Source organism: Tiliqua scincoides, chromosome 6 (assembly GCF_035046505.1).
Source record: "Tiliqua scincoides isolate rTilSci1 chromosome 6, rTilSci1.hap2, whole genome shotgun sequence".
NCBI classification, from domain to species: Eukaryota; Metazoa; Chordata; class Lepidosauria; order Squamata; family Scincidae; genus Tiliqua; species Tiliqua scincoides.
The window spans coordinates 10,464,182-10,484,675 of NC_089826.1; the positions used below are offsets into that span (position 1 = coordinate 10,464,182).

The 20,494-nt window shown below is 43.0% G+C and overlaps 1 protein-coding gene across 7 annotated transcripts in view; it reads right to left on the minus strand.

Annotated features, from left to right (window-relative positions):
- Positions 1–20,494, minus strand: part of SEC31A (SEC31 homolog A, COPII coat complex component) — a 54,309-nt gene that overhangs the window by 25,684 nt on the left and 8,131 nt on the right. For all 7 annotated transcript variants that reach the window (XM_066632565.1, XM_066632570.1, XM_066632568.1 and 4 more), the window contains exons 3-16: positions 20,252–20,375; positions 17,628–17,826; positions 17,431–17,526; positions 15,377–15,517; positions 14,777–14,919; positions 13,742–13,841; positions 12,424–12,585; positions 11,003–11,155; positions 8,497–8,727; positions 7,465–7,539; positions 5,182–5,232; positions 3,216–3,293; positions 1,981–2,047; positions 1,677–1,855 (exon numbers count right to left, since the gene is read on the minus strand). In XM_066632565.1, coding sequence (XP_066488662.1) covers positions 1,677–1,855; positions 1,981–2,047; positions 3,216–3,293; positions 5,182–5,232; positions 7,465–7,539; positions 8,497–8,727; positions 11,003–11,155; positions 12,424–12,585; positions 13,742–13,841; positions 14,777–14,919; positions 15,377–15,517; positions 17,431–17,526; positions 17,628–17,826; positions 20,252–20,375 — 1,799 coding nt within the window. The remainder of the gene's footprint in view (positions 1–1,676; positions 1,856–1,980; positions 2,048–3,215; positions 3,294–5,181; positions 5,233–7,464; positions 7,540–8,496; positions 8,728–11,002; positions 11,156–12,423; positions 12,586–13,741; positions 13,842–14,776; positions 14,920–15,376; positions 15,518–17,430; positions 17,527–17,627; positions 17,827–20,251; positions 20,376–20,494) is intronic.

Here is a 20,494-nt window from a genome sequence, read left to right on the forward strand (position 1 = left end):
ACAGACATGAAACAGCAAGCAGTGGAGAGAGCCTTCATCCCACAGCTCACTGAGAGGTCAAACAGTTGCCCTCACACTGAGAGCAGTTGCATCGGGCCAGTGTGGGCTCCAACAAATCTCCGGAGGGCCAAAGTCTCACTGGAGACTGGGAGCTCCCTGAGGGCCGCATTGAGAGGCCTCGAGGGCCGCAAGTGGCCCCAGGGCCGGGGTTTGGGCACCCCTGCCCTAGATTCACCCCACTTAAGCAACTTGCTCCTTACAGCATTTCCAAGACCTGCTTTTCTCTTTGACACAATCCTCAAGAAACTGCAGGTGGGGGGGGGGGAGAATGCCTGGGCCGTATCACTCCTGACTGCAGGTGATCAACAGGCCATCTAGTTCACCATCCAGTTCCCGAAAGTGGACAGCGAGATAATTTCAGGAAAACCCACACCTGCTGATTGCCCCCTTCCAACAGATCAGAGGCACACTACCTCTGAGAACAGAGATTTGATTTAGGTATCGTAACTAATAGTTATCGTCAGACTTTACTGTCTATTAGGACTCTCTGAGAGCCATTTAAAGCCAGAGGCCTTCACATCCTGTGGCAGTGAATTCCAACTTGTTCCTCAAACTCTCTCATCTCCACTAAGCATATGCAGGTACCTGATCACTCCTTTCCTGGAAAGTCTATTGTAAGTTGTAAGCCCTCTGGGAAAGGACTGTGAAACTAGCTTTATAAAGCATGCTCAATCGAATCAGATCATGGAATGGATGGAGTGACTTTTACCAAAAGAAAAGGCAAGTTCATTGATTTCAGAGAAGCCCCAATGATTTTAACTTGGCTTTCTGAGTTATGGACAACATTTTTTTAAAAAGGACTGTCTGTTCACCATTCCCTTTTTAAAAAATGTATAATTACTGTGCAAATGTTAAGATTTTACAGTGTTAAATTTTTAAAACCAAGAGGTGCAGACTAAACAAAAAGATCCCCCCAAAAGTAGGACAGAAGACAGGATGGAAGTAGGATGGAAGACAGAAGTAGTCTAGATCAGGAAAATGTCGAGAAGAAAAACAAAACATATGAAAAGCAATTCAGTAGTATTAGAGCCGGTAAGAAAGAAAGGCAACCTGGCAATACCATTTACTATCCTTGCTTGCAGGTAATTCTACTTCCATTAACCTCTGCCTATCTGATATTCCTAATATTTTATTCAACAAGTTCTATACCTCCAGAAACAGTAGAGCATACACAGACTCTCTCTGTCAACAGCCCCATTTGTCTTATTGCTAGAGCTTCCAGGATCTTGGTAATCTAATTCAGGAACTTGATTGCCTATAGCCATGCACAACAAAGACTTCAATGCTGAGGAGGTGTGAACCTCTGTCAAGAAGTACAGATTGCTAGGAAAGCAAACAAAGCAACTGAAATGAAAGCTTACTCAGAAGAAGGGTTGACACTATCCAGGCAAAGCTGGATGTGTGTTTGAGGAAACCTCACTTCACACAGTATTTAAGATTACACGTAGCCTAATGTCAGCCTTTATCAGGAAACTCTCAGTGCAGCTGCTTCTTTGGACCAATTTACTAAACCTGTATTTTGCCTTTCAAACTGGCACCAAAAGTCTGTTGACAACAACAGCAAAAGCAGGTCAAGCACAAGTTATGTTATAGCTCCAAGCTAAAAACATACATACTCTGGTAATTTTGCCCCGGGTCCTGGCAAAGTATTTCTTCTGTGTCCTAGACAGCAGCTCCTGGCCACCAGCTATAGCCAATATAATGGCATCAGCCATGCGATTGTCATGGAGGCAGAGGTCAACAGCACTTTCAAAGTTACCAGTAAGCAAAGCCTGGGTGATCAAACCATCAATGTCTGTAGCAAAGAAAAATAACAGGAAGACACATGCTTAAGATCATCACTATAAACTCACAAAGAAATGAAAAATGTGCAAATTTAACTAAGTCTGCACGAGCTGTACAAAACGCATTTTTTTTTACCTCCGGTGACAGAAATGTTAAATGTCTCACTTGCAGATGGCAGAGTCTCTGTCTCCTCTTTTGTATGCTAATAGAGAGAAAGAACACTTTTTAGTGTGGTTCTGAGAACCTATTTAAATAACTCCAAATAAGAACGCACACAGCTCTTGCTGGGAAAATGAGATTTTTCCTAAGAGGCTAACACCTAAACACACCAGTATTATTATTGCCACTTACCTATTACCAAGTACCACACCAGAGTAATGCCCACACTGCCTTGACAGCATTAAAAAAAATCGCTGAACATGGTGACAGCACTGAGCACATCTAAGTCAGATGTGGGAGGGAGGTCAGTCAGTCTAAGACTAAGTCAGCCTTAGACCAAGTCAGCCTTAGACTAAGTCAGTCTAAGGGAGGGCACCAGGATGAGGTCTCCTGTTATCTGGTGTGCTCCCTGGGGCATTTGGTGGGCCGCTGTGAGATACAGGAAGCTGGACTAGATGGGCCTATGGCCTGATCCAATGGGGCTGTTCTTATGTTCTTATAAGTCATCAACTAAAATATCCAGCTCTCATATTGAGAGCTGCTTGGTCTGTCGCCCATCTAAATTGCTGCCCATTTTTAATGTAAGCAGCAAGCAGTGGGCACACACTGAAATATCTGTCTGACTTCCAAAGAAGGTCTCTCAAAGCATATTATGTACAAATAAGCAACAACACTTGGTAGTAATAAAGTGGGAATACACTGCAGAAAATTTCAAAGTCAAAACGACTAACTGAAAAAGACAGCATAGTCCATGGCATTTTAACTGTTCCCCCCCCCAAGTGCCACTTTTCCCAAGCAAGTATAATTCTAAGTGCCACCAGTGAGGGAAGCTGTGCACAGTAGTGGGCAGTACGTTTGGACTTTGATCTGTACCCTCTTTCTCTGACCTATGCCTCTTTTGAAGGGCCAGGCAGCTCCATAGCCATGTGTTACTGGCACATCCACCATCAAAAGACCCCCACCCCGCCACCCCCCCATTTCCACTTCTAGCAGGGTTGGACAAAGAAGGGCAATGCCACATCATCTGATACGGGGTGAAGTACCACTGGCTGGAACACTCTGGTATAGTTATCCCACCCACTTTACTCAGTCTGACATTTAGCAATTGTTAATACAAATGTACGAACACACACATTTCACAGCAAAGCAGCTGGGGCAAGTGAAGTGGCAGCCACTTCTCTCACATGGTTAGCACAGAAGAGAACAAATACCTCTCCCAAGAGCTGATCCAGAGCAGCCACACCCTCTTCGCCATCACTCTGTGCAGGCTGGTCAGATTCCTCAAGAGACTTTCTCGCAAAAGAGAAATGAAGATCTTGAAGATTTTTAGCAGAGAGAACATCACCAAAGCAGAAAGCCAGCCCAGTCACCACTCTCCCCCAAAGACACAATGCCTGTAAGCCATTCCAGCAACAACCACAGAGTGCCACTTTCGCTTCCTCTGCTCCCCTTTCCCAAAAGACATATGCAAGTGACTAATGGTTAGCAAAATAGACACTAGTAAGATGGTGCTTTCAACACTGGCAAAGAAGTGAATGGGAGGCACCAACCAGAGAAAGGAGGACTTCATTACCTTGGATCCTAAAAGGACTTCTGCAGGCAGACCAGATTCATTCAAGAGGACAAAATTTGGTTTAGTTACAGAGTATTTGCATTCTTGAACAGACTGGACCTGGTGTTTGCCATTATTATTGCAGAAATTAGAAGAGATGCCACAGGGGCCAAAAAAAAAAAAAGAGACAGACGACTATACGGGAATGGGAAAGTGAGGAAAATGAAAGCCCAGGGAGTAAATAGACCCAAGAAAGTGAGGAGAGGAAAGACCACGATGACAGTGGCCGCAAAAGCATAGTGCACATACACAGCTCTGTGTTCAGTTTGATACTATGCTTTAAAGGGCATGGAAAAACACCACCACCAGGTTTAGAGAAGGCATTTCAAATATACAAAGCCGTTCACAAACTTTGAACGTGAATGTACAAAGCAGCTTCGTGCCTAGTCAGACCATTTGTCCATCCAGCTCAACAACTGTCATGGTGAGCAGGGACCCTTCACTTTAATAGAAACCTCACTTTTTTTCTGAGCAACACAGAACCAGCTACAACTGCACATATCTGCCATTCTGACTTTTTTCCCCACTTGCATTTCCTCAGCAGTAACTGAGCTGAGATGGGGAGTGAGAACACCAGTTTGACTGACACCTGTCCCCCACCGAAGAAAGATGACAGCAAGTAAACAACAACACTTCACCAAGTTTGGCAACCATCTTGCCTTTGGTCAAGTTGATCAACTGAACCCACACAGAGGGGAGGTACAGGGTGTTGGCATGAGGTTTCCTGCCCTTCAATCACTAATCAGAAAAGCAGAGGCTGGACCAACCGGAACTCCATAAAAGGAGCCAACTCATTTGAATCTGTGGCACCTTTGCGCAAGCACCAGCAAAGGTTTCCTGTCCATTGCGGGGTCCCCTCCATGATCCTGGAGGCAAATGAGGATGATGCATCTGAGTTCCTTTTCTAGGCAGAACTACGTCTAACTGGTCATGTCAGATTATTGTCTTTAGTTTGCCTCTAACTCAGAAACCCATTTTATCTGACTACATGTATCTAACAATAGGTCATTTCCCCTTAAAAAGAAAACCCTAAACAGGTCAATCTTTGCAAGTTGCATGCCCATTCTTTCCACCCAGACCAAAGGGCTATTTTGCTGTTTCAAACAGCCTCTCAGGGCTAGAGTGGCCTTTATAGTATATACAGTTTGCTCTTATAGTAACCAGCTTCCATGCTGAGAAAACCTTTTAAATGAAGAGCACTGGTTCTGTGTAGTGCAGTAAATCTTCCCAGAGAAATTGGGAAAGTTATAGTGATGTATTACATTGTCAGACAAACAGCAGCAACATAAAATGCTACTGCAAATAAGACTAGTGTGAGATTGTAAAAACCACATGACTTCTTAAAAAGCAAATTTTTATATAGTTTAGTGATTGAAGGGCTTTTTCCCTTCCATTGCCGATATGAACTGAGATTGTGAGATATGGAATTTGAAAATTGCAAGTGAACATAAGTGCTAATTTGTTCATATATGTGCAGGTATTGTGACACAACAGAAACAAGGTGGATGCTAATTCCCCAAATTTACTCACATTGCATGGCAAAACAGTTGCATTTGCTTTCTTACCTTATCTAATTCTTGATCATGAAGGCTCTCTTTACTGAGCGTTGAGGTAACCTAGAAAGGGGAGGAAAGAATTATGCACCAATCACCTCAGCGAATGAGGCAAAATTTCAACTTCCTCAGTTTGCCAAAAGGCTACCAGAGATATAGCTAAACCTGAATGTGGCATTCAAAAATATGGCACTTGAAAGTCCTTACATGTTAGTCTCATATGGAAACTGCAGTCTACCGCAGACACCCGCCTATAAGTCGACCCCACAGATAAGTCGAGGGCGGGTTTTGAGCCAACAATCATGGAATTTTCCATGACCCTCGGATAAGTCGGGGGTTAAACTTAGGGGGGTGTCTGACTATAGTTTTGTCTGATTTTACTCAAGGCCAGATCCTGAAAAATAACCCACCACTAATTGTTACCTAAGAACTGTAGTCTAATTTATTAAAAACATAGTAAAAGATCATAAGATGCGTTTTTATTCTTTTTAAATTCTGGTTTTCATCACCTTTTTGTAAGCACACTGTAAACAACATACCAGTAAAACAGTGGTTCCCAACCTGGTATTCATGTACTCCCAGGGACACTCAACAAGACCTTTAGGGATACTTGAAAAAGAATGGAATAATGGTAGAAAAAGGCAGGTATGCTCCAGAATGCCTTGCAAGACAGGAATGCCTTGCTAGGAGCAGCAAAGCAGGAAGGGAGGTAGCTAGTTGGCTGTGAAAGCCCCACCAATAGCTAGTTTTTGGTCATCAACTCATGTATGAACCAGTGATAGCAAACCAGCACAGTAAAAATGCTGAAACATAATATGGAAAGTGATAAATCACCCAGAATTTCTCAGCACACTTCTGGTGCAAAACAGTGCAAAGGCAGAGTCTTCTGTTCTTCAAACAGATGAAAAGAAAAACACTGTGATAAATACATGAAGTCTGGGCTTTCATAGAGAGGAGATGAGGGCTTGTATCATCAATTACAAACATTTTGCTAATATGAAGGGTACAATTTATGGAAATGGGCTGCCAAGGGATATGCAAGTGAAAAGGGTTGGGAACCACTGCAGAAACCAGGAATCAAATCCACCTTTAAGGTGTCTGGTGTGTTAAGCCAGAAGCTCTACGTAGAACATACAACCCATAACACATAACTGGGAGTGTGCAATTCAATTCACAGCAGAGAGATGCAGCTGCATATATTTGTGCAACCCTTTTTACTCAGAAGTAGACCCACTGCTTTCCATGGGTGTTATTCTTAAGTAAGGGTGCACTGAACTGTAGCCTGGGAAGGAGGATTCCCATCCTGGTGTTTCAAAAAACAGACCTGCTTTGCTAGCATTTGCAAAGCAGAACCAGGCTGCAGCAGAAGGAAGAAGAATAAAAGGTTAACAAATTGCTTCTAAGGAGCTGTGCCTGCCTGCTGCTTGAGAAACTTGGCGCCTGTCTGCCGCTTGAGAAATGAAACTTTTCAGAGTTGAAAGGCTTTGCCCTCTGATTGACCCGGAGATAAAGCGAAGTGATAACTGGAGCTTGATTACTTGGCAAAAATTTCATGTACTATAAGCGAGTATCTTCAGTAGTTGTTTGGCAGGTATTCATAAAAACTATTTTCATGTCTCCCAGAGGCAGTACAACAAATTCACCAATTCAATGAAGGTCAGGTGACATGAGGAGCCAATAAAATCCTGGATGGTCTTAGTACTGCTGGCTCCTTAGACTGAGCAACATGTTATTCAGGTACGGACTAGCTGCTCTCAGAGTGTTCTGTTCTTGCTTACCTGTTTGACCGCTTCCTAGTTTGACTACCAGTTCCAGACCACTGATCGAGCAGGCCTGGCACTGCTCTGGCAGCAAGAGAAAGCAGGTAGCAGTAGTATAGGGGAGCTAGTGTGGGGATATGCGAATTTAGCAACTAACCCTGGACAAGCAGCCAGGTGGCTACATGCCCCAAGAGAGCTATAAATTTATTCCAGTTACCTTCTATGGATCAGTGCATTTTTTCCAAGAATCTAATGGGAGCCAAGCTTATAAAATGAAAAACAAATGGCCTCACTACAGTTACTAGAGGAAATCTGTGCATTTAATCAACAGTGAGTAGCCTTATTTACTGTAACTGCACAAAATTACCCTCTAGTCTTTCAACAATTCTATCCCTGTTCTCTCAAATCTCTACCCAAAGCCAAACACCCATTACCTTCCCAGTAACAGACCTGATACAGCAATGAATATTATGAGTGGCTTCCTTGTATCCTTCAAAAAAAATTTGTAGCATGTCCAGTTTCCATGGACATTTACCTTTTGCCCCAGATCATCTTTCCTGTACCCCAAGAGTTCCAGATATTTCCCACGCGAATCCTCTTCAAAATGCACCTACAGGGGTGATATTTTAAAAAGAAATTTCATTCTCTTCCCCCAGTCACTCCCATCCTATATCCCCTCTTAAGTAAGAATAACTGCAAATTAAACTACTCCAGAACAGAAACAGTGGTTGGGGTGAAAGCAGTGACTATGGGTGGCAGGCATCTTGCCTTATGGAGGAAGCTAGTTTTTAGTGATTCCTGCTATCTTCAGAATCCTCAAGGAGGTTTGTGAACATTCCCAGAAAAAGGGTTAGCAGAGTTAACCTAACAGGTCAAACTTCATTGTTTATTATTAGATGTCCGTGCTCTCTTTCAGGAAAAAAAATATCTCCCAAAGCAGCAAAATAAATGTTCAGGATGGGAGATAGAGGCTATGTTTTCAGCTCCTTAATGTGATAGGCTTTTGTTTGTTGTCTCACAGCAATACCTTCCATTCCAAGTGGGTGAAAATGTCTTACACCAGCTATTTCCCACTTGTGTTTTACACTGACAATACCCATTCTTTTCTGTGTCCAATACCTTGTTTATAATAATGGACCCTTTAAACAGTGCCCTAACTTTGCGGGAAACCAGTTTTCTGCAATTGGTTCCCCTGAGGCTGAAATTAATGGCTGACTGGTTAAAATGACCCACGGGTCAATCCTACAGGCATTTCCTGCAGAAATAGCACCCACCCACCAATGGGATGGCAATTCCTTAAGAACTGAGTCACATGATCTACCTGCACCCATGTGCCTGAGGGCACAACCCTAACCAGGTCTACTCAGAAGTAAGTCCTATTCTTTTCAACGGGGCTTACTCTCAAGAAAGTATGGTTAGGATTGCAGCCTGAGCCATATAATGTTTTTCAGGAGCCACTCATGCAAAAATGGCATCTGGGGTTCTGTTTAAGAGGCTCCAATTCCTTGTGATACCCTTTGGAACGCTTTAAAGGGATTAAGAGCTTCAGAACATGAAGTGAAATTACCTTTAAGAAAGACCACACATTCCTCTCAAAGTCATTCTTGGCAGCATCAATCTTCTTCTGGCAATAGGTGATGAAAGCTGCTGCCTGCACAGCCTCCTGTAGCTGATCTGAACGGGTCAAGAATTCCTTCTCGGTGACAACCTGACTGACGTAGACATGGTAGCGATGCTGTGGCTGCTCTCCTGATTGCTGGGGCTTGCTGTTCTCAAACGTAACTAGTTTCCCTCCAAACTAGAATTGAAATATACCATAAAGGTTTAGGCACCAACCTTGACACTTCAGTAGTCCGTTGGCAGATTTGCTCAAGAGAGAGAGAGAATGTGCATTTGCAAGGCTACAGTTAGCTGCGAACCTGAGCTTGTTTTGATCTTGTAAACTGCCTTGAGTTCTTTCTATTGGTGGAGACAAGCAATGTATACATATCTTTATAAAAATCAACTCCTGAAAGTAGGAGAATACTACATTTGCGAAACAGGCCATCCTGCTCTCAACATTCACTAAGGCTTGGTAACTACTTTTAAAGCTAAAACAGGCAGCCGCATTCCACCTCTCAGCAAGGTTCTTATCACCCAGAGCTGAAACAAAGATGTTTGTTAAAAGTATCTTATAAAAGATATAAAGCAGAAAGAGGACTTTGTGCAATTTTAAACTGGAAAGCAATAGAGAATATAAGTTTGGGGCCGCTGGTCGAAGGAGCTAAATTGACTCAGAAGGTTGTGGGGGTTAAATGCATTTGGACAACTTATACATTTACACACACAATAATAACCAGTATAGCAACCACCAGCAATGCAAGCACATCATAAAGAACAGTCTATACAGCTGTATAAGCAATTAGTATTCATTTCTAAATTATGGTTTGCTGTTTTAGGTCTGGCCTGGATAACCAAACCAAACCATAGCGTGGGTTCTTAAATTACGGTTAGTAGAAACCATGAGTTCATGTTGCTTCTGAGCTCAGCCATTGTTATTAACTTTCCCTTTTAGGCTGCAGAAAGAGGCCATTCCTCTAAATAGAAGTTCTTTCCAATTTGGTTATTGAAAATAACTGAAAGATGCCAGCGATTGGAGACACTGACACTACAAAGCTCATGGTCTACCAGGGAGCTAAGAGCTGGACTGGAATGTGAGGGCATCCCAAGTACAAACAATCTTTACCCTTGTAAAGCTTTTAGTAGGTTATAGGCACACATGAGAAAGAATAAAAGAACGATCAATTTATACTTGGCCATTAATCCAAATAGCTTGAATGACTTCACCAGTAATTGTGGTAGTCCAAATTATATACCATGACAAAAAACACACTACAGTAAACCTTCCAAATATGGGCTGAGCCAAGTCATACAAAATAACTATTTCAGCTTGTGGTGGTTGATTCTGTACAAAGCATTACTTAATCCAGGGGTGTGTGTGGGGAGGGGGTGACATAGATGATTGGGATGGATCAGATCCAGGAGGGACTTTTAACCGTAATTGGAACACAAAGGCTGAACCAGACTGACTCCATGTTTGTCTTCGCAAATGCTTGGTTAAGATGTATGAAAGGTTTGGCTAAGGTGCTTGAAATGTTTGATAAAATAAAGCTGCGAGAAGCAGAAATGAAACTAGAAATTGGAAACGGTTCACACACATGAGCGATCCTGGCAGCCAGGCAAAGGATCAGAAGTTACACTCGGTGAAACCAGACCCTTTCCTGTGTCTCTCTCAGCATAACTTTCCATTGTATGACACCTGCGCATATGTCTGACGTATACAAGTGACCGTCATATCTATGGGGGACAGCAGCTGCTATCTGAAGGGCGTGTCACAATGGGGAGTTCTCTCAAGCACAGAGTTTTTGTATTAACTGATTTCCAAGTGGCAGCATCTCAATTCCTTATCTGTAAAATGAGAACTGTAGAGACTGAGCTACAAGTTTATTGTGAGGGAAAACAGATTAGAAAAAATGTAAATAATAGTTTATCAAAACCCATGTGCAATCCACGCTGTTGTCCTTTTATTCCAAAGAAGGGCAGAAACATTAACAAGGGACAAACTGAAAGCCCCTTCGCTGCAGATGTTCTACAAAAAGAACAAATGAAGCTCCTAAATAAATGAAGGAGTCATGGAGGGTACAAGTATTGGGCTACAGTTCTTAGCTCCCCCTCCAAATGAGGCAATGTAACCTGCTTTCCTTCTTTCTTCCTGCTCAGGATGATAAAGAACCTGGTTCTTCCTAGGGCTCCTGGCTGAGCTATAAATCTGTATTTGTCCACAGTAGGGTCAGGACAAAGACTGGCTTAGAGGGGAAGTAGGAGATGCCTCCTACCCCATCTCCATTTTACCTTTCTTCAAAAGAATCTGCCTCCTAGTGGACGTATCAGAGAGTAGCCTCAGGATTGGATCTCTGGAGGGCAATAACGTAGGACTAACATACACATTCCTGCCATGCAAACTTTGTAGATAAGTGTTCAGAAGCTTCAATAATTTTCTAACACAGCAGAGTGCAAAAGAAGCTTCCACTTACCGAAAAAGATGCACCCACAGGTCGGCGAATCCACCTGGGTGGCTTCTTCAAAGGCATGACTGTGCTCTGTGGGGTTGTCTGCTGTGGAAGCTGTAACGGAGGGAGGGCTTGGCCTGTTCCAAATGGATCAAGAGTCCCAAAGGATGATGAAAGCTTTGGGGAAAAAAGGAAAAAGTGACTCCACAACTCAATCCAATGTACATCCCAAACTGATTTTTAGCTTCTGATATTCTATATATGGAAAGGACAAATTAAAAATTGAAATGAACTGAAGAACAAAGTGGATTTTAACTGCTATTTTTTAGTTTATTTATTAGCTCTGGGAAAAGGAAGGATTGCAGCAGCATTGCCAATCGTTTGACAGTGCATTCATCATCATCATCATCATTAAGCTTAGTTCCAGGATAATGTGCAATTAAAGAATAAGGCAATACATTAACCAATCAAAATTATCATCCGTTTCATGCAAAACAAGGAGCTCATCATGGAGAACGTCTGTTAATGGCTCCTAGTTATGATGGCTCTATAACACCTTCAGATTGAGAGGAGGCACGCAACTGAGCGTCAGGTGCTGAAAAGCAACAGCACAAAAGGGCTATCTGTATCCACATCCCACTTCTGGGTTTCCCAGAAGCAGCTGGTGGGCCACTGTGGGAAGCACAACATTGCACTGGATGGGCCTTTGGTCTGATTCAAAAGGGGTCTTCTAATGCTCTCTTCCACTTAAGAACATAAGAACAGCCCCACTGGATCAGGCTATAGGCCCATCTAGTCCAGCTTCCTGTATCTCACAGCGGCCCACCAAATGCCCCAGGGAGCACACCAGATAACAAGAGACCTCATCCTGGTGCCCTCCCTTGCATCTGGCATTCTGACATAACCCTTTTCTAAAATCAGGAGGTTGTGCACACACATCATGGCTTGTACCCCATAATGGATTTTTCTTCCAGAAACTTGTCCAATCCCCTTTTAAAGGCGTCTAGGCTAGATGCCAGCACCACATACTGTGGCAAGGAGTTCCACAGACCGACCACACGCTGAGTACTTGTAGATTTACAGGTTTACAGAGCAACACCATGATTTGTGAGGGATCCATAATACTTACTGAAACATTCAAAGAACATAGATTGTTGTCACTGGATAACAGCTTCCGTTTATCAACCGTGCAAACAAACTCTAAGAAACTACAACACAGGTGGACCCTTTTTATCCACAGCACTTCTGGTTATGTCCGGGGGTCAGGTGAGGATCCACACCTGCAGATTTGGGCATCTGTGGGGGTTCAGGGAATGGGGACCCCCATGGATGACGAGGGCCAAATGTAATTATCAGTTAAAGTTGCCTTTAAGCACTTCATAACATGTTACAAAAACCTGCCTTCCTCCAACCTGATATTTACAGCTGTTTTGTGTTCTTAATACCTTGTCCGCCTGTTTCTGCCGCAGACTGTCTATGCTTCCTCCCATGATTGAGTAAATACTGATCCGTCCATCAAAAGAAGCTGCAGAAAGGAGAGCAGGGTTTCTGGGACACCACTGTACATCAAAGCACCACTGGGTGTTGGTAGGAAGTTCATATAAAACCTGTGCCCAAAACCAAACACATTAGGAAAATAACAAGGTGACAAGCCAATAGCACAGCTCTAAGCAAGATGCTTGAAGTGTAGATGTATCTTAATGCATGGATCTCAGAGAACTTTGATACCACAACTACTTCTTCTGGTGATGCATTTTAAAATATGGGGTGACAATAAACTACATGTCAAGAATGCTATGCATTCAGTTTGGAATGGCATCCCCTTTCAAGGTTCTCCTTATCAATCTTCCCCTTTCCTAGCTTGAGTGGATTCCAATGGATATTAGACTTTTATGCTGTGATACACTTTATGGATGGCTAGATGAGACTGGAGACAAGTCCAGACAAGCACACTGCAGCAGGGAAGGGAAGCTCCTGATGCATCCTCATTTATGAATCTTTGTACAATGCTGCCAGCTATGCACATTTAGGAAAGGTCTTCATCCATATAGATCAGGAATGACACGCTGTGCTGGGAGCAGTTCTTTAAGGGAGTATGACCTAGTAAGAATGGAACAGGCCAATAGAGCATTCTTAGCAGAGATATGCATTCTGTGGAAGAACCGCTCCAGAACATTATCTTGGTTCTTGCTGGAAGATCCACAGGATCTACAAAAGCCATTCTAGTCTAGCTCTTAAATTGGGATCTCTTTTTTTCTGAATTCTTTATATCTAAATCTTAAAATGATTTTATGAACTCTTAATATCCTTGGTTGTTTTACATTTGACTGTAAAATGACTGCACCCCTAAGTATTTTATGGAAAAGACACTTTGTAAATATTATTTATTACAGCATTTATATACCGCCTCTCTCAGACTCAAAGAGGTTGATGTAGGCAGGATGTCCAAGTGAGGTTTTTATAAGTACTATATTGTGTACATGAGAGAGCTCATAAAACTCTCCATTTTTCCAGGTATTTCCTTTCAAAGTGCAATCATCATCCTGGCTGCATAGCATCAAATACTTTAACAAACAGTATTTATAAGGGTGACTTATTTAACTTTTCATTGGGGACCTGTAAATGTTGAATGCTTAAAGCCAGTTTGGACAAAATCAACACAAGGTTTGTAGCATCTAGTTGGGATGAACAAAGCACATCATCCATGCTATTCAGACAAGAAGTGCCTTTCCATTCCAAATGTGTGAAGTATATTTGCTGTACCTCTCCTGTGTTTGGATTGGAGCAAAGAATCTTAGAATCCTTTCCACAGCTCAGCAAAAGTTCAGGATCTGCCATACTCCAAGCAATGGTCAGAATACCCCTAATGTGAAAAGACAGAACAAAGTGATATAGAACAAATATAGAACAAAGAAATATAGAACAAAGAGCAAAGTTCAGACATGCTGTTATTAAGTAGCATCGAAAAAATCACTTAATTCAAGCGATTAAGTGGAGCTTCGCTTTCAACAGCAGCAAAAGCCACAGGAACAGGTTTGAAAAAGCAGCCATGTTTTACAACACATATAACAACTGCAATTAGTAGCCTGAAAAAGGATAACCCTGCAAAGATGCAAACATGCACAAGCTAATTAGATCTGATGTAGACATAAAATCATCATACTAGTCAACAAAACAATCAATGTGCTACAGGACTATTGGAAGTAATACTTGCTACACATAATACAGTAATAGTAAAATCATTGCCATATAATCCAGATATGATGTAGCGGCATGGTATACGTATAAGGGGGGATCAATGCCTGATATGGTAGACCAGCAATTCTCAACCTTTTTCATCTCACGGCACACTGACAAGGCACTGAAATGGTCAAGGCACACCACCAGGTTTTTGACAATCAACAAGGCACACCATGCTGCCAGTGGGGGGCTCACACCCCATTGGCCCTACAAATAAATGACCTTCCCCCAAATTCCTGTGGCACACCTGTGAACCACTTGCGGCACACCAAAATGCCACACAGCACAGTGATTGAAAGTGGCTGCTGTAGATCAACGTACAGTTGGGCTGCCCTTATCTGGTATCCGTGGATCTGCCCCCACCACACTCCCATTAATGTTATTTCAATGCTTACCAGAGTGAAAATGTTCTACCTGTATAGGTCACTATAAGCACACAAACTTATAGCCTCCCAGCAGCCTGAACGCTTGAAAAAACTAGACTGAGGTTAACAGGAAGCGGAAGTTAACTACTACTATACCCCCTCACCCTGGCCCAAAGAATGCATATATCCATACCTTGCGTGGTTTTCTAGAACACGAAGCGGAGAAGATGCAAATCGAAGATCCCACATCTGGATTACTGGTAGTCTGTCGTCCTCTGAAGCCAGAACCATTTGCGTAGCAACATCAGGATGCCAAGCCAGCCCTGAGCAGTGCATCTGCAATTAAAATAACCAATGGTCAGCTCTAACAGCATTAAGTAATCTCAGAAATGAACAAACCCATTCACCCCAATTGTTTATATCCAAGACCACTTTCACAGATTTCCCTAAATGTGCACTTATCACCACCTCTGAGATGGTTCCCATGCAGGCCTGGGAACGTGTAAAGGCTCTTGCCCACATGAATACTCCCAGCATCATGGTGACGCCATGCAAAGGAAGCATGTACACGCTCCTGGTCTAGCACACAGTCCTGGTCTAGCACAGAAGCAACAGCAGACAGGAATGTCTACCACACTGGAAAAGGGAAGATGCAAAAGAGTATATGTGTTAAGCACTTAAGTTTTACCTCCTGTGTTTGGCTTCAAGATGGCTTATAATAGAAGCTAAATGTGTACATAAAAAGATACAAAAACAAGACCATAAAAGCATAACAAACTGGCGGAATCTTTACCCTGTTACTGTGGTCACTGACTTTGATGATAGGTTCATTTTTCCTGAGATCCCACACTGTGGCACGGCCACTGGGGCTTGCAGAAGCCAAGATATGCTGAACTTGTCTGTTCCAAGCAATACAGCTGATGTCTTCAGGAGGCTGTTGGAAACAGAATGTACTCTCAGTGTATCTGGTTCTCCCCCTCCTCCCATGAGGTGCAATTCTAAACAAAGAATCACAATCACCACCACAGCTCTAACAAAAAACTAATGTTCTCAGCGTGCTCCAGCCAAGTATTTTACATTAGACTGACAGATCTTCTGTACTTCATAACACTCTCTCTCTCATCTACTGCCTACCCACAGCTCTACCACCCAGGAGTCCAGTCCTTTAAAACCACAAGAGACAGTCTAGAAAGCCCCTGGACTGATTCTTGCTGCTTCTGGCTGGGAAAACACACTGAAACTCTATGGCAGCTAAGCATGCACTTTTCTGTCACTCTCTCTCTCTCTCTCTCTCTCTCTCTCTCTCTGTACACCCTAAAAGGCATAACCTGGGAGATGCAAGGGATGGAATGTCAAGTAGCAGGTAGGAAGTGCTGGTGACAGGGGAAGCAGAGATGAAGTGCAGCTGCAACACCATTTTGCATTACAAGCCACTCTGAATATAACAGCAAAAAAATAGAAAAATCTACACTGCACACCAATTGGGGGGCCACTTCTCAGCCTCCTCCTCCTGGCAGTAATTCCTCCAGTTCCTGAAACACTGAAGGACCTGCCAGAGAAGTATTCCATGATGTCTGGAAGGCTTTCAGCAGAAGGCGAAGATGGCAATCTCCCCACTTGCAATAAAACTCTTTGACCCTAGCCTAAGTTGTTATAAGGGCAATGCAACCTGCCCATGGGGCTTTTATAAAACTTACTGCCACTAATGAGTAGCACTAGTGGTTGTAACAATTCTTTTCCAGTTTACTACTGATAAAGAAATGAACATAAGGCTACTTATTACCCAGACAAAGAAGACTGGCTAATTTATCAGGATAATCTTTCTGAGCAAAAGATGGCTGCATTTTTAAAGTTCCTTTAATCTTCAGTGTTTTAGTCTGAACAGTGAGAATTCTCACTGTTAACTTGAGTTTGTCTTTCAGTGTATCTCAACTCATTAGGAATTAACATACACTTCTTAGCCTACCACTGGACAAAGCAGGCAGCTGTGCTCCAGAAAGCTTCTTGGTAAATGCAACTCTATAGTGTCCCCAAACACTTGTCACCACACAGCTTTCGCAAACCAATATAGCTACTACTCTGAAATTTCTTCTACTAAAAATCTCAATGCTCATTTTGAAAGAAGCATTGCCAGACAATTGGGTATTTACCAAAGAGCTTGACAAGATTCTAAGTTGCCCCTGCACAACAATAATAATAATAACTTTTATTTTTACCCCGCCTTTCTCCCCGAAGGGACTCAAGGCGGCTTACAACAGATGAAAAACATAATTTAAAAACAAATAAAAACATATTAACACATCATAAAAAACAACAGTCAGAATAAAAAATAGGTAAAAAGTGCATAGAGCAGCAGCAAGTCATAAAAGAATCAGGCCTGTAAAAAATATTAAAAGATGTTAAAAAGATGTTAAAAAGGCCGAGAACTCAGAAGGCTTGTTTAAACAGAAGGGTCTTCAGGCCTCGCCGAAAGGTCTCAAGAGAGGGAGCCATTCTTAAGTCAAGGGGAAGGGAGTTCCATAGCGTTGGTGCCACTACTGAGAAGGCCCTATTTCTTGCCGCCGCCCCACGTACCTCCCTAGGCGGTGGCACTTGTAAAAAGGCCTTCTCTGATGACCTAAGAGGACGAGCCGGATTGTACGGGAGTAGGCGATCTCTAAGATACCCTGGTCCAGAGCAGTATAGGGCTTTAAAGGTCAATACCAGCACCTTGAATTGGGCACAGAAACAAGAGTCCCCAAACACCACAAATGTATGCCAGCTGAGATTGTATAAACTTTTTGTTCTCTTATCCACTACTAGATGGCTTTCTTCACACTGTTGGGCAAAATATACATATACACATACCTGTGTCTTAGCTCCTGGTGTCATTGGTGTTGCAAAGTTGTTCAAATCCCAGATGTAGATTTCAGACTCATTTGCACCCGAGGCTACGAGGTTTGTCTGTAACACACACACACACACACACACACACGCAATAAGAATCAAGAGTACTCTTATAATGTTGGTACTGTATAACTAGCATAACCAAAAGCAACTCTGACCTGGAATAGATTGACGTCCAGAGCTCTTACAGGCCCCGTGTGCTTGTCTTTCTGTGCAATCACAACTTCACTGTCGCCTGCTATTATTTTTGCGGGGTCATACAAAATGATGTTTCCATTTTCGCCACCAGCAATAAGTACCCCTGAAAGATTCCCATCGGATGCCATTTTGTGAGGACCCCATATTAATTTATGATACCTGCAAGATCATTTCAAGAAGGGTGCAGGGAGGGGTAAAGGGAGACAGAGACAAAAATATATAAAAGATACATTCTTTGTGTCAGTCCTATTGTTCTGTTAATGAGTTTCATTTGTCTTTATGAGATGACCAGTGGGGTGCAGGGACTGCACTGTTAGAAGCAAGTGATCCTGCTCCATTTCCAGATGAGCTACACAACCTGGCTTACACCCCTTGGATGTCGTACGGGGGTCCCTTACAAGTTGGAGACAAGGAACAGAAAGCTTAAACATAGCAAAATGACTTACAAAGGGGAATTTTCTTCCATAAGGAATCATGTAAATAGGGGTTAATGGACACCATACACACAACCCGAACCTGTATAGACGAGAACCTCTCCTTAAGGGACAGCACATCCACAAGACAAGTTGAGAACTTAATGGCAGGCAGTGAATTAGAGGAGGCAGCAAATTGGGCAGGGGTACCCTGTGCCAATCTGTCACCTGTCCACTTAAGAGCTTGGAGGATGCAGGGAGGAGAAAGAAGAACATGCAGAACCAGCAATGGAAAAAACTAAATAGCAGGGATGCTCCTTTAAGAGGGTGAAGAAGATATGCAGGCTGGGCTATGGCACTAAAGGAAGTGCAGGGAATTTTACGTCTAGTTCCTCAAAACGTTGAGACTTAAATGCAAAGACATGAACAACAAGGAGGCTTATGAAGGGGACCCCTTGCTGGGCCATTTACACTACAAGCCAATAGCCCTTATGAAAACTTAAATCTTTAAAAACAGAGGTGACATACACCTATTATATTTAGATGAGGACCTAGGGAGGGGAAAAGTTTGATCTACTTATGTACAATACAATATAGTCTGAACAAGGCAGGCACCGCCAATGGCAACATAAGCAGTCAATGGAAGCACATGGTCTACTGCTGACATTGTATCTGCTATGAAAAATGCATGGCCTCTGTCCAAACTCAATGGAAAGTTTTCAACTCGGTCCCCCGTCTAGGAGCATCTTTCACATTCATTAACACTGACAATATTGCTCTGTCAAGAAAAGCAGCTGCTGTTAGCTCATTGCAAGTACCGTGACAGAGGACAAACATAATTCTCCCTGGTCGGAAATATATATATGAATAGCTAGGGTGATTCTAGCTTTAGTTAAAGGTAAACAATAAAAACGTGGAAAGGATTCAGAATCGCCCTTCCAAATAAAGGACACAATCCAATGTTTTTAAGCTGGGACAACAGCACAGACACAGGCCTTCATGCTGGCCTGTACACTGGACTATTGGGAGAGGGGGACACCCAAACAACATGAGATTCCCCCAGAGGGTTGGGACTCACTAAGTGGGTCGCAAGCCAATTTCAGGTGGGTGCCCATTCATTTCAGTATTTTATTTTCAATATATTAGACTTGGTCCTGCCATGGTAAGTGATTGCATTTACAGTCACAGGGGAATGTTACAGATCTGTACCTTTAACAGGTTACTATGTATATGCTTTTAACAATGATAGCCAATGGGGCTTACTCTTGGGAAAGCATGGATAGGATTGCAGCCTAGGATTGTTAAAAATTTTCCTACCTGATGATGTCACTTTTGGGCATGTCATCATTTCCAGGGTAATGACCGCTTCCGATGGGTCCAGACAGATTGTCATTCTAAAAAGTAGGTCCCAGTGCTAAAAAGTTTGAGAACTATTGCCCTACATCCAAGTCCCCTGTGCTTATGAGACTAGGGGTCCAATCCTAACCAACTTTCCAGGCCCGATACCACCTCATTGCAGCCACAGGGTTAATGGAACAAACCTTGCCTTTAGGAGGCCTCCGAGATTCCCACCACCACTACCACGGGATGTAGCACATGCCCTGCTGGCAAGACTACATCAGGACTGGAAAGTTAGTTAGGACTTGTCTGTGGGAAGCAGGAGGAGGAGGAAGTTGGTAAGGACAAAACAAGCCGACTACCCTGGATCCAGCCATCATAGACCCCAGGGCACACAAGCAAGTTGACTGTGCCAACGCCTTCATTCTCCCTCATGCTCAGTAAGAAGAGTGAATACAGTAGGGATTCCCTCTGGGGACAGCCCCAAATGACCCTTCCCCTCAGCCACTGCTAACTTTGGAAGAACTCTTTGCATTGTCTAGGAAAAGACAACCTGCATATCTGAGCCAGCATGAAAGCACTATTGAGTTGTGCTAGGCACATCTGGCCTAGTGGGGCAAGTGGAGTTTCACGTTATCTCACACACGGGACCTTGGAATTGGACACAGGCAACAAACTTTTGGCCCTCGGGCACAACGCATGGACTGGATTGTGCCTAAGTCATTACAGTGAAATCCTAATCATATTTGGCGGCATAATCATCTTCGAAAAAGTGTCTCCAAATCTAGATCGCTTAACATGCACACACTGCAATTCCCGTAAGCGACAGTTACCTGTGAGCAGAGGAGAAGGTGGCGCAGGACTTCATATCCAGTGATGGGTCTGTCAGGTCAAGTTCAAATATTTCTAGAGAGGCATTGGTACTGAAGGTGGCATCCAGCTGCTGAGCAGACGTACCTAAACAGAAATATGCCACTGCTTACCACTAAGGCACTGCAAAAATTTCACTTTCCACTTCCATGATAATTCAGCATATTTAAAAAGGGAACAAATGTACTGATCTTGTTTCAAGCAAA